General features: G+C 45.0%; 1 protein-coding gene across 1 annotated transcript; it reads left to right on the forward strand.

Annotated features, from left to right (window-relative positions):
- Nucleotides 1-959: 959 nt before the first annotated feature.
- Nucleotides 960-8630, forward strand: SERPINA11 (serpin family A member 11). Its single transcript, XM_060165657.1, has 4 exons — nt 960-1602; nt 2761-3034; nt 5818-5965; nt 8427-8630. Exons 1-4 carry the CDS (start codon nt 960-962, stop codon nt 8628-8630), a joined length of 1269 nt encoding a protein of 422 aa, XP_060021640.1.
- Nucleotides 8631-13628: the final 4998 nt, after the last annotated feature.

Raw genomic sequence — 13628 nt, forward strand, 5'->3', positions numbered from 1 at the left:
GTAGATCTTTCTTGTCTCTTCCCCACCCTCAGGCTCCATCCATCCTGCGGCTTTGCCACCCCTCATTCCTCATGAGCTGTGCCCACCAACAAGGTCCCCAGGGCTGATCGTCGCATCCACACTCCAGCGAATGGAGACCAGAAAAGTAGGGCATTCCTCTTTCTGGGAGAGCCTGGCCCAGGAGTTCCACACATCATCCTCTCCCCTCCAGTCAGCAAGATTCTAGTTACTGGCAACACCTAGGTGCAGGGGAAGCCCAACATCACTTGTGTCACAGTGTCCTGACCATGCGTTCCATAGTATTGAGGGTTGCCCCAGTCTTTGAAAGTTAACGAGTGATTGAAAGAATGACTGGAAAGGAGAAAGATAAAAGAAAAAGAAGGAAGGAAGGAAGGAAGGGAGGAAGGGAGGAAGGAAGGAAGGAAGAGAGGGAGGAAAGATAGATGCAGGGAGGAATGCAGGCAGAAAAGACCACAGAAGTTCTTTTTTTAATAGCCCAGAGTCCTTTTCTCAGCAAAATCTTACAGGCAAATCAATATGTAAAGCAGACAAGAGGCCGCCGCTCTGACTCTAGCCTGGGGGAAAGCATCTGGAGCCCACTGGCTCATCACCGCCTCACCCTCTGTAGCAGCGGTCCCCAAACTTTTTGGCACCAGGTACCGGTTTCGTGGAAGACAAGTTTTCCATGGACGGAGTTTGCGGAGCGATGGTCCAGGCAGTAACGCAGGCAATGGGAAGCGGCAGATGAAGCTTTACTTGCTTTCCCGCCGCTCCCCTCTTGCTGTGCGGCCCAGGGGTTGGGGACCCCTGCTCTACAATACCCCGCCTGATACCTCTGTGGGATCCAGTTTGGATGGGAGGTTTGCTGAATGTAAATGTAAATGTAAATCCCCTGACAAATGTAAATGTGAAGCTACTTATGAAGGAGAATGATGTGTTCACCATCTTGTTTTTAGAGGATGGGGCCAGCGTGGCAGTGGCTGCTGGGAGCGGGGATCCTGGCCTCTGTCTACTGGCAACCCTTTCCTGCCCGCGGAGATAAGAGCCTGGGGGTGCCTGAAGCTCCCCGTGGCCAGCTCTCGGAAGCCCTCCCAGCCTACCGCAAAATCACACCCACCATTACCAACTTCGCTTTGCGTCTATATAAGCAGCTGGCAGCAGAAACCTCAGGAAACATCTTCTTCTCCCCGGTGAGCATCTCCAGCACCCTGGCCCTGCTGTCTCTGGGGGCGCAAGCTGACACTCCAGCTCAGATCCTGGAAGGTCTCGGCTTCAACCTCACGGAGACCCCAGAAGCTGACATCCACCGGGGCTTCCAGAGCCTCATCCACACCCTTGACCTGCCCAGCCCCAAACTTGAACTGAAAGTAGGCAGCTCCCTGTTCCTGGACAAGCAGCTGAAGCCTCAGCAGCACTTTTTGGGCAACATCAGGGAGCTGTACCGGGCTTTCGCTTTTTCTGTCAATTTCACGGACTCTAATACAACTAGGAGGCAGATAAATGACTTCGTGAAGAAGCAAACGTATGGGCAGGTCGTGGACTTCCTGGAGGAGCTCACCCAAGACACGCTCATGGTTCTCTTGAATTACATGTTCTTCAAAGGTGAGGGCTACCTCCGGCTCCTCCATCCCCAGCCCTGCCCCTAAAAGGCACCTAGCTAGAAGCCTGTAGCTGTTTCTTCTGAAAGTTGCCTCTGTATATTTAAATAATGTTCTTATAGGGCTACTTCTTAATTTATCAATATTTGATTTCTCTTGCCATGTTTTTCCTATTCTAGTTTTATCCTGATTTTTAATACCACTGACACTCAATCTCACTTTTCTATTAATACTTCATTTTTTTAGAGAAATATTTTATTTTTTATATTATTGCCTATTTCAAACCTACAGAGATATGCAGAGAATGACAGAATCCACCATGCACTCCCTCCCACCAAGAATTAGCAAATATTAACATTTTTACTATTTACTTCAGATTTTTATTTTTTTTAAAAAATGTAATATTGCAGATACAGTTCAATTCCTTTTTAATCATCCCTTGGTCCCATTTTCCTCCTTCCATCCCCCCCCAGAGGCTACCGCTATCCTAGGGTTGGTGTGTATCCCTCACATCCATGGGTTCAACCATTACGGTCTGAGTCTGAATCATCTTTGATTCTCCAAAGGTGAGGAAAGGTCCAAGGAAAAGAGCTACCATTGACTTTCAAGAAACAAATTTCGTTGGACTGGAGCATAGAACACAATAGTGGAATGCCTAGGTGGGAGTGCTGAGAGTTGTAATAAAAAAAGTAATCAGGGGCTGTGTTGAGAACCCTAGACTTTATCTTAGGATCCCCAAATCACCAAAACGTTCAAAGCAGTGCAGTGACATACCTGTTGTAGAAAGTTCAGTCTGGCTACAATTTGGGAAATGAGAATAAGGGTGGAAGAACAGAGACAAGTTAGCTTAGTGAGATGGTTCAAAGTAAGACAGTGGTCTCAAATCAAGGTGTGGCTTTGGAGGCAGAATCAGCAGTACCTGGTCACTTGGAAGTGGGCGTGAGGGACAGGATGAACCAGCCCCCTCTCCCTGTCACCAAGATCGGTGCTGTCAGGAGGTGGTTGTCAGTGGAGATTATAAGTAGAAAGAGACGAGATACTGCACACGGGGACAAGTCTGTGGCAGATTCTGCATCTCTAACCAGTGTGGCTTAGTGCATGTCTGCCTAGACTTGCTCTCTTAGAGTGTGTTCTCATGGTTTTGTGGGTTTTTTGTTCTAAGCCAAGTGGAAGCATCCTTTGAATCGCTACCAGACCCCGAAGCAAGAGAGCTTCTTTGTGGATGAGAGGACCTCTCTCCGCATCCCCATGATGCACCAAAAGGAAATGCACAGGTTCCTCTACGACCAGGAGGTGGCCTGCACCGTCCTCCAGATGGAATACAGCGGAAACGCCCTGGCCCTGCTGATCCTCCCTGACCCGGGAAAGATGGCTCAGGTAGAGGCTGCCCTGCAGCCAGAGACCCTGAGGAAATGGGATCAACTGCTCCTCCCCAGGTAAGTGCCAGAGTGCAAGGACTTTGTTCAAGAACTCGAGCAGGCCTTGATCAGCTCCAGTTGCAAGACCCTAAGCCCTGGCTTGGCTCACTGCCCTACCAGCTAACCAACTGTGTGGTCTTGGGCAATTCTTTCTCTTCGGGCCTTGAATTTCCTCACATGTAAAATGGGGCCATGATAACCACCACATTGGTTGGTTGGAGGATTAATCGAGTTAATATGTATAGAATATGAAATTGGTACCTGGTGCAGGAGAAGTGCTCACCAGGTATTAATCATTCTTATCCCCTCCCAGACATCTTTCTGCCTTTGCTCTTCTCTTTTTCTCCAAATAATAATTTACTACCAGAAGGTAGTTAAGTGTAGGCAACAAATCAGATCAAGGACAATTATTAAGAATAATTATGACCCCCACAGAACAGTGGGTATTTCTTAAGAGTGCCTCTGTTTTAATTAAAACATTTCTTTAAAAAATTAAATACCAAGAAAAACATTGTAAAAATCAAAATGCCAATTGCCAGTTTGGGGGAATCTCTACCTACCCCCTTCCATCTCACTTGCTTTTTGGTTTGTGGTTTTTCTCACAGTGGTTTTAGCCTTTTCTGATTTCCCTAGACTCCAGCTACCCATTCTTGAAGTGTATCTTCCTTTATGGGGCACTCTGGGATAAAATCTGGCCTCAAGTTCTAATTACCTCTTGCTGGATAACAAACCACCCCAAAATGGAATGGCTTGAAAAAAAACCCATCTGGTATCTCTCTCAGTTCTGTGGTGGACTGGGCTCAGCTGGGTGGTTCTCACTTGGGTCTCTCAAGGATGAAGTCAGATGATGGCCAGGGGGGAAATATTGAAGACTCCTCCACTCAGATGTCTGGAGGCTGGGCTGGCCGGCTGGCTGAGCTAAGGGCCAAGCAGGCACCTCTCTCTCTCTCCATGCAGCATGTCCATGAGGCTAGCTTGGGCTTCTGCACAGCAGCTCAGCACAGTTGATATTGTTATATGACAGCTCAGGGCCCCAAGAAGGAGCGTTCTAAAAGGCAGGAAGTAAAGACTCCCACTCTCTTAAGGCCTGGGCTCAGAAATTTGCCAGTGTCATTTCTGCCATATTCTATTGATCAGATCATTCACAACCCACCAGATTCAAGGGACGGAGGGCGTATAGACTAAACATCTTGATGGCCATCTTTAATCCACCATCACCAACTGGTAGGCATCAGTCACCTGCATGTCCACGGGAGCCTTCTCTCAGCACCCCAGTGACATTGAGGTATCAAGGATAGAGAAAGGGTGTTTTGTTTGGGGTAGAGATTCAAGTACCAAATAAAAGAGATACAGGTCAAGAACAGAAGCCAGGATTTAAAGTATTAGTCCTGTTGTCTGTGAATCTACATAGCTCTGGTCAGTTTCTGATTCCAGCCCCATATTCCTAAACTCCCTTGGAGTGAACCTGCCCCTTCCCCCATCACAGGAGGAAATACTATAGGATCTTCTAGACCAGTAGGTTTTCCCTTAAGAAGGGTCTCTTTTGACCTCCCACTTAGACCTTCAAAAATCAAAACCAATCCAAGTTATTTTTCTAAACCTCAGATGCTCCCTGATACCATTTCTTGTGCCCGAGGGTTACAATATCATGGCAGCATTTGAATGGGCTTTCAGACATGGAAAATTCAGGCTGCCAGGTTTCCCTCCATTCAGCTGTGAGAAAGATGAGTTTTTTCAGAGGAATCATGCTTCCTGGTAACTCCATTTCTTCATTTACACTGATTGAACACCTACTCTGCGTTGGGCTCTCTAACAGACACCCCTCAGCTAGACTGTACTCAAAGCCCCCTCCATGGTAGGGCCTACTCTCCAAGTTCTATCTGTGAAAAAATTATGTCAAGTAAGCCCTGTTTTCTGTTGTCCACATTTGTTTCCTTTTTTTCACCATTCAACCCCTGACTTCCAACTACCTCCCATTTCAGTTAGACATCAGGACCCTCATATTGGCCCAGGAGTTAAACCGGTAAAGATGCTCTAACCTGAATTAGCATCTCTAATCTGAATTCATTCGAGGCAGAAGTTTCCAAGCTGGCTATTAAATAAGCAAGCTTGCGGGTGTCATGGCAAGTGTCAGACAATAATTCCAGAGGAGAATAATCCCAGGAAGAAAGGGACAGCTTTTCTATGGGTCACAAGAAACTTGCGAATGTAGCACAAGGAATATGGCAATCTGATGGCAAAGGCATGACAATAACAGGAGGGAGAGTTAGTCTATTGATTTGTGCCCACACTGTACATGCATGATCTCTCATCAGATCTTCAACAGGCTGTGAAGCTCAGACAGGTGAGAGATGGTGTACCTTCTATTAGGGGGTTGCCAGTAGATGGATTTAGGATATAGTTCAGAATCTGAGCCAACAGAGCTTGCTGATGAATTGGATATGGAGGTGGGATAATGTTAACCGTACTTAACTTCCATGGTTATTACATGGCTTTGATCAGTGAAGCCTTGTAATCCAATGTCTGGCACCTAGAAAGCCCTCCAGAAATGTGACAAAGATGAAGACCTATGGCTATGCCAGGAGTCTTCTCAGATCCAGACACAGACTCTCTGTGAGGTCTGAAGAGAAGGAAGCTCTGGGTTGTGGAATGTCCTGGCATAGCAGGTAGTGTCATGAGAAGACTGGTTCCCACACTCTGAGAAGCACATCTCCTTCCCAAAGCTCAGGCTGCCCCCAGACATGTCAAAAGCAGCACAGATAACAAGACAGCAGTGCTTCTCCGTCTGATTCTCTCCCCAGCCTGTTGGATTTGCATTTGCCAAGGTTTTCCATTTCTGGAACATATAACCTGGAAGAGATACTCCCCCATATTGGTCTCACCAGCTTATTCAACTTAGAAGCTGACTTCTCAGGAATCACTGGGCAGCTCAACAGAACTATCTCCAGGGTAAGGTGGTGAGTGTGGATGTGTGTTGGCAGAGGTGGGGTGTCTTTTCTCCTCTGACATGAGGTGCATTTGAAAGTCAAGTTCCCCCTTTTTTCTATTCTGGCTTTTTTAATATCACAATCTTTAAGGCTTCTTTTCATAAGCATCTCTCTTTCCATCCCCACCCCCTTCTTCTAGACCTTTATATTCTTCAAAGCAAGGATGGAGTCTTGAATAGAGTAGACACACATTCAGGGTCATCCACAGAGCCAGAGTTTCCCCAGGTGTGGGACTAGCCTTGTTTTTATCCCTTAAACTTCCTCCGAGGGCAGGTAGTGAGTGAGACTCTATCTACCTTTGTTATAGCTGTAGAGAGTAGTGGGCATGAACAGAAAATATATCCATCAGTTTTGCTGCAATAACAAATGATCCCCAAATCTCAGTGCCTTATCATCACAGAGATTTATTACCTGGCCATATGACATGTCAGAGGTGTGTCACTACCATCTGGCTACAGATCTACTTCTCATGTTTTCTTCCTTCTAGAATGTAGGTCAAAGGAGAAGCTCCTATTTGGGACATACCATTCTTATAGCAGTGGGAAAAAAGCAGAGATAATGTGCTATATCTCTTAACACTTCTCCTTACGTGTGGTCTCTGTCAAGGCCACTCACAAGTCATTGGCTAAAACAAGTCCCACAGTCAAGACCACCGTCAATGAGGTGGGCTCATGTTCTCCTGCAGGAGGTACTGTAAGCCACAAGGCATGGGCGAGGGCTGATGAGATCCTACAGGAAGGGAGAGTTCATACTTGAGAATAATAATGCAATTTTTCACAGGAGGGAAGGCAATAAAAGACACTTCTCTGTTCTTCCATCATCTTCCTAAGATAGAGTCATTATCAGTTGGGTCTTTATTAGAAATTTCATAAGGAAAGTTTACTCTCTTTTATTTGGGAAAGACCAGCTGAGATTTGGAATGTGAAACCAAGGAACTTGGTTCTTGTGGTCTTGTGTGTGTGTGTGTGTGTGTGTGTGTGTGTGTGTGTGTGTGTGTGCGCGTATGTGCACCCTCTGTGGAGAAGGTAAACAAAAAGGAAAAGAAATAGTTTAGTTTTTTACAGAATTTCTTCCACAGTGACCTCAGATGTTAGATTTATCTCTTCATAGACCTTTATGGAAATGAAAGAGACTGTGAACACCAATGTTTTTCAACTTTTTTTAGTTAAAGCCTCAGAATCCTTCCTAAGGAGTTGTGTGAAAATGAGGTTTTAAAAAAACAGAATTCTTTTCATGGAGCCCAGTGGAGGGCTCGGCACATCACACAACCTGGTTTCACTGAGCTTATTTTGAAAACCATTGATTCAGGCTGAGCAATCCATTTTTCTTTTCATGTTTTTTAAAAAAAATTTCTTTTTTTTAAATTTTATTTTTTAACATATTTATTGGAGTATAACTGCTTTACAATGGTGTGTTACTTTCTGCTGTGTAACAAAGTGAATCAGCTATACATATACACATGGCCCCATATCTCCTCCCTCTTGCGTCTCCCTCCCTCCCACCCTCCCTATCCCACCCCTCTAGGTGGTCACAAAGCACCGAGCTGATCTCCCTGTGCTATGCGGCTGCTTCCCACTAGCTATGATTTTACATTTGGTAGTGTATATATGTCCATGCCACCCTCTCACTTCGTCCCAGCTTACCCTTCCCCCTCCCCGTGTCCTCAAGTCCATTCTCTACGTCTGCGTCTTTATTCCTGTCCTGCCCCTAGGTTCTTCAGAACCATTTTTAAAAAGTTTCTTTAATTTATAATCATACTTGCCCTATCAAATCAGGACCTTGATCCATCAATTGAAACATTCTAAACTGCAAATCTTTTTTAAGCTGGGAGCACCTTTCATCGTATCTCTAAAATGCGAGTGCTTTTGTTTTGGAGCTCCTAATCTAATTGGGATATATGTATACATATGGCTGATTCACTTTGCTGTATGGTATAAACTAACACTATATTGTAAAGCAACTATACTCCAATAAAAAATAAATAAAGCCAATTAGGTGAGCAAGCTATTTTAAAGATGAAAAAACTGAGGCTAAGAGAGGGCAAATGCAGCTCGTAGCAGAAAATGACAGAAAATGTCCTTGGGTCTGTGCCACGTGCACCCAGGTGCTTGGGAAATGCCCCTAAAAGTCGCTGTTGGGTTTTTGCAGCCTGGTGCATGCTCAGGTAGCCTTCAGCCCTGTTCAGGCCCATCTGTCTCCCCTTCAAAGAACAAACAGAACGGTCAGGGTGACTCCCAGGAAATGATGGAGGCGGAGAAACCGGAACGGGGCGGGAAATGAAATAAAGGTTGGAGTGCTGCCTGGGAAGGTGGGACCTGAACGGGGTGACTCCGCTTCCATCTCCCTCGTGCCGTGTGAGGTGGCATCAGCCCCTCGAAACGCCCTGCCCTGACGCTGTCTCTGCCCCTCTTCTCTCCTTCTAGGTGTCACACAAGGCGGCAGTGGACGTGAGTGAGCGGGGAACAGAGGCAGGTGTGGCCTCCGGCCTCCTCTCCCAGCCCCAGTCTCTGAACGCAACGTCGGCCCCACACGCCCATTTCAACCGACCTTTCCTGGTGCTGTTTTGGGAGGTGACCACCCAGAGCCTACTCTTCCTGGGAAAAGTCGTCAACCCAGCTGCGGGGTGACGGTGGTAGGAGGCCAGGGGGTGTCCTGTCCCCTCCCTGAAAAACAGGAAGGCCAGCGCCAGCCTGCATCTCAGGGTTGCTCTGAGGACCATTTAATCAGTGTGCAAAAATGCTAATAAAGTTGGCCTTGGGTTTTGTGAACAGTGAGGGGCGATGCTTACGGGGGGTGGGGGTGAGCACGCAGAGCAGCGGTCAGTCATTCACTCTACAATCTCCTCCAATCTAGTGTCAACTGTGGTTAGAAATTTGGAGGTGAGAACAGCCTCCGATTATGGTCTCCTCAGAGACGTCCACCACTTCTGCCGCCACTGCTGGTCTTTCCTGAGTGTCTTTTGGGTCCTAGGAAAAGGCACAAAGGATATCAGGAGGAATAAGCGAGTCTCTCACTTCATAGTGGCCAATCTTGGCTATGCAGCAAAGTGAGGTCATCCTGAAACGTCATTGCCTCGATGTCAGGAGTTAGTTCACCTTGAGAGGAGATTGAAGCCAGGGCAGGGGCTCTAAGACATGTTCTATGAAAAGAAAGGGATGTGAGGATAGGCCAATGCAACAATGGGCCAATCCAGAAATGGAGATCAAACGCCCAAGGACAACCCCAAGATCAAAGAAAGTGGAAGGGTTGACATGTCCTGGTGAGAGAGTGGGCTTAAGGCACAATCTTGGTCAGTGGGATGAATGCGGGGGCAGTATTCAGAGGCAATGATGCATTGTTTAGAGGTCAGAAGTCCTACTCCCACAAGTGTGCCCCCCAGTCTTAAAAAGGCATCAATCTGGAAGTGGTGGGGAAACTCAGAAATGCCATCTTAGCTGCATGTATGTACCATACATGTGACAATACATCCCCACAATGAAGTCAGTGTCGAGACCTAGAGGGTGGCTGTGCGTGGTACATGTCTAGGAAGAAGCTGTACCAAAAATCGCAAGTGGTAGAACTCCCCCACGACCACCCAAAGGAGGCAAGACTTGAGTTGGGTCTTGAAAACAAGGGAAGCCTTAAATAAAGGGAAAGAGGGTAAGATAGTCCCGGAGAGGGTGGAAGAGACACGCTATGGGCAAAGGCCACCAGGGAAAAGAAAGAAAAATGTATGTTCTAGGAAGAGAAAACCAGTTTTGCAGCAACAGAAAGTTCATGTAGGGTCACAGTGGAAGGTCACGCAGGAGAGGGATTTGGAGGTAAAGGGTTGGAGGCTTTGGATGCCAGCGTTGAGGCAGACTTCCGGACACTAGTGCATTCTTGCCACCTCCCACTGGTCAGCCAACCTTGGACATGATGCTTGATCCCGCTGTGCCTCAGTCTCTTCTGAAGAATGGAAAACATAAAACCTGAGCTACAGAATTGTGAAAATCAAATGAGGTCACGAATGTGAAGCATTAAGCACCTGGTAAACCATAGGTGCTCAATGAACATTTGTTCATCTCCACCCTATTCTTTTGGCTGCCCCAGCCCTCAGGGCTGTCCTTTATTCTCACAGAACATAGCTCAGCTCTAGGGAATGTCCAAATCCCCCAAGTGGCCACTGGTCCAGGTGCCAGATGTGAACCCTCCCAGTTAAACCATATAGGTAGCACATCCTCAGAACCCAAAGGTGTAGATGGAGAGCCTTCAGGGACTTTGCCCAGGCATGAAAGATTCCATCTGGAGGGCAAGACTGCTCTTGCTGCAGGGACATTTGCTGTGACAGGGACATTCACCGTGACAGCACTGTGGCGCCCAGAGGGAACCGCTGGCCCAGAGATCAGGGCTGAGACTGTAGAGGCACACGTGGATGACAGCCTGCAGGTCTTCTCTAGAAACATTATTGTTAGTGTCATTCACTGAGTTGTTTCTTCCTTCCCATCTTAAGCTGTCACTTTCAGTCATCTGTGCATTGAGTAAATTTCTCCCCAAGTGGAGATTCCATATGTATTTATACTTCAAACTGAACTTTTAACCATCTAGAAGAACCCGATCATTTTCTTTTTTTAATTTTCATTTTATATTGGAGTATAATTGATTAAAAATGTAGTGTTAGTTTCAGGTGTACAGCAAAGTGACTCAGCTATACATATACATGTATCTATTCTTTTTCGAATTCTTTTCCCATTTTGGTTATTCAAGAATACTGAGCAGAGTTCCCTGTGCTATACAGTAGGTCCTTGTTGGTTATCTATTTTAAGTATAACAGTGTATACATGTGTCAATCTATCCCTGCCACCAACACTTCCTCCCTGGTAACCTAAGTTCATGAAGAACCTGATCACTTTCAAGGTAAGTCAACAACTCCCTAAAATGTATATTTTTAAAGATCTTGTGATTCTCTTTGGTGGGTCTTGAACCATTTCTGCCATGCCATTGAGTCCTTGCTACACTTATGTTGCCCCTGGGTCAAAGGAGGTAAATAGGCTTTGAACATTCAACTAAGCCCCTGGCCAGGTACAACCTACACGAATACACAGGACCCTGTGGGGAAAATAGCATTAAAGCCACTGTCACCCTACCTCAAGTTTCCATGAGTATCACAGAGTCCACGAAAATGGGCACAAATGTTCTCCCTTCATTCCAGCCAGGAACAGAGCTGAGAGCTTTAACGTTGTCCAAGTAGGAGAGGGTGTTTTCTAGACTCCTACTTACTCTTCTGTTGAACTCTTTGTCTTTTCTTGCGTCAGTGCTACACCATCTTAATCATCGCAGCTCTGTAAGTCTTGATATTAAGTCAAGCCCTCCAGCTTTGTTTGTCAGAAGTCCTTGTTAGCTTGTTTTAATTTGTTTTGCTTTCAATGTTTGTTTGCCATCCTGTCCACTCCAGTAGTTCAGGCTAAAGTAGTTGGTGACTTTCTCTGTTCCCCCAGCTGCAGTCTTCCAGAACTTCATACCGGCCCCAATCCACCCACACTCATGGGATCCCCAGTTCCTATAATAAAACCCTTTATTAGAAAAACTACTTGCAGTGCCTCTGTTTTCCTGTTCAAGGAACCAGACAGATTCAGATAAAAACACCTTTGTTTTGCCTTCATTCTTGAAGGATAATTTTACCGGGTATGGAACTTTAAGTAGGCAGATGTTTTCTTTCAGTGCTGGAAATATGTCACTCCATTATATTTGACTTTCACATTTTTAGTTGAAAAGTTATCTATAATTTTTATAATCCTTTGAAGGTAATGAATTTTTCCCCCTCTGGCTTCTTTACATTCTCTCTCTCCTCTCTTTTTTTTTGGTCTTTCACCTGCTTTAAAATGATGTCGCTAGGTACAGTTTTTCATGTATTAATCTGGCTTGGGGTTCATATAACTTCTTGAAAATGCAATTTGATGTCTGTTTTGAAAAATTCTCAGAGACTGTCTCTTTAAACATTGCTTCTATTCCCATTTTTTTCTTTTTCTGGGACCACAGTCATGCATATATTAGAGGTTCCAGGCACGTCCCATATGTCTCTTATGTGCTTTCCTGCATTTTCTATTCTTTTTTCTCTCTGGGCTTAATCTGGATACTTTCTACTTGCCCATCTCTCACTTCTGCTCTCTTTTGCTCCGTTTGATCTGCTGTTAAATACCTCTATTTTATTCTTAATTGAAGATATTTTAATTTTTTAGTACTAGAGTTTTGATTCTTTTTATGGATTCCACTTCTCTGTGAAATTTTCTATCGTTTCATCTATTTTATTATACAGAATAATCATGGTTGAAGTCTGTGTTTGATGACTCCAATATCTAGATACCTGTGAGTGTTTATTCTCTGCTTTTCATTTTCAGTTATTTTTTTCTGTTATTTGTTATGCCTGGTCATTTTTTATTAGATGCCGAACAATGTATATCAAAAATTATGTAGCTGTGGCTATTTCCTTCCTCAAGAGGAGATTTGATTTTCTTCTCTCAGGCAGATAGAGTACAGACTGGGTTTCAGTCTCTTTTGGGGTCAGGTTTATTTGGCCTCCCCCGTAATGTAGCAGTGAGGAGGTATCCACTGAAAGTGTGGCTGTTTTCCAGAGCCCTGGCCCCTTCACGTGTTCACGCACAAATTTTTGTTTCCTGAGTACTATGAGCCTACTAAAATCTGTGTTATTTTAGCTGGTGACTTTGTCATGATTATTCAGCATCTCATCCCATACATTCACCACTCAGGAGTCAGAAAATTCTTTGAAGGGAAATTGTATGCAGAACACTGGATTCACTTCCTTGTGGTTCTCTATTCTCTAGGAACTTGGTCCCTCGAGTCCTAACTTCTGGTTGCTTCTGAACTCCCGTTTTTGTTTCCCCAGCCTAGTGACACTATTATAGGCTCTAAGCCACTGTGTCCTGTGCCCCAGATTGCGAATCAGCAAAAGTCCCAGAGGGAAAAGGCAGCAGCAAATGTTAGCTTCACTATAACACAATTCCTTTCTCTCTGGAATCTTCTCCCCATCCTTATCTCATCCTTCTCCATTGTTCTCCAGTACCTTTAACCATCTATATTTTTTATTTTATTCAGCATTTATAGTTTTCTTGAGGAAGGATGAGTCTGATATTAGACTCTCTCCCATTATCAGACGCCAGATGTATTCTTACAAAGAGAAGCCCATGCTACGATTCCACGCCCACTGTAATAACCTCATATTAGGTGTCAACTTGGCTGGTCCATGGAGTGCCCAGACATTTGGTGTCCAGACATTATTCTGAGTGTTTGTGTGGTTTTGGGGTGAGATTAACATTTAAATCAATAAACTAAGTAAAGCAGATTGTCCTCCATAATGTGAGTGGGCCTCATTCAGTTCACTGATGGCCTGAATAGAACAAAAAACTGACCCTCCCCTGAGGAAGGGAGAATTCACTTGCCTGATGGCCCTCACGCTAGGACATCAGCTCTGCAGATTTGGGACTTGCCAGCCTCCATAGTCACTTGAGCAAATTCCAATAAACAAAGATGATAGATAGATAGATACATACATACATACATAGAAATAATCTCTCTTATTGGTTCTCTATAGGGAAACTTTTTTTTTCTTTTTAGAAGAGACCATTGTGTAATAATAAACAAGAATAAAA

The sequence above is a fragment of the Lagenorhynchus albirostris genome, chromosome 1, assembly GCF_949774975.1.
Source record: "Lagenorhynchus albirostris chromosome 1, mLagAlb1.1, whole genome shotgun sequence".
NCBI classification, from domain to species: domain Eukaryota; kingdom Metazoa; phylum Chordata; class Mammalia; order Artiodactyla; family Delphinidae; genus Lagenorhynchus; species Lagenorhynchus albirostris.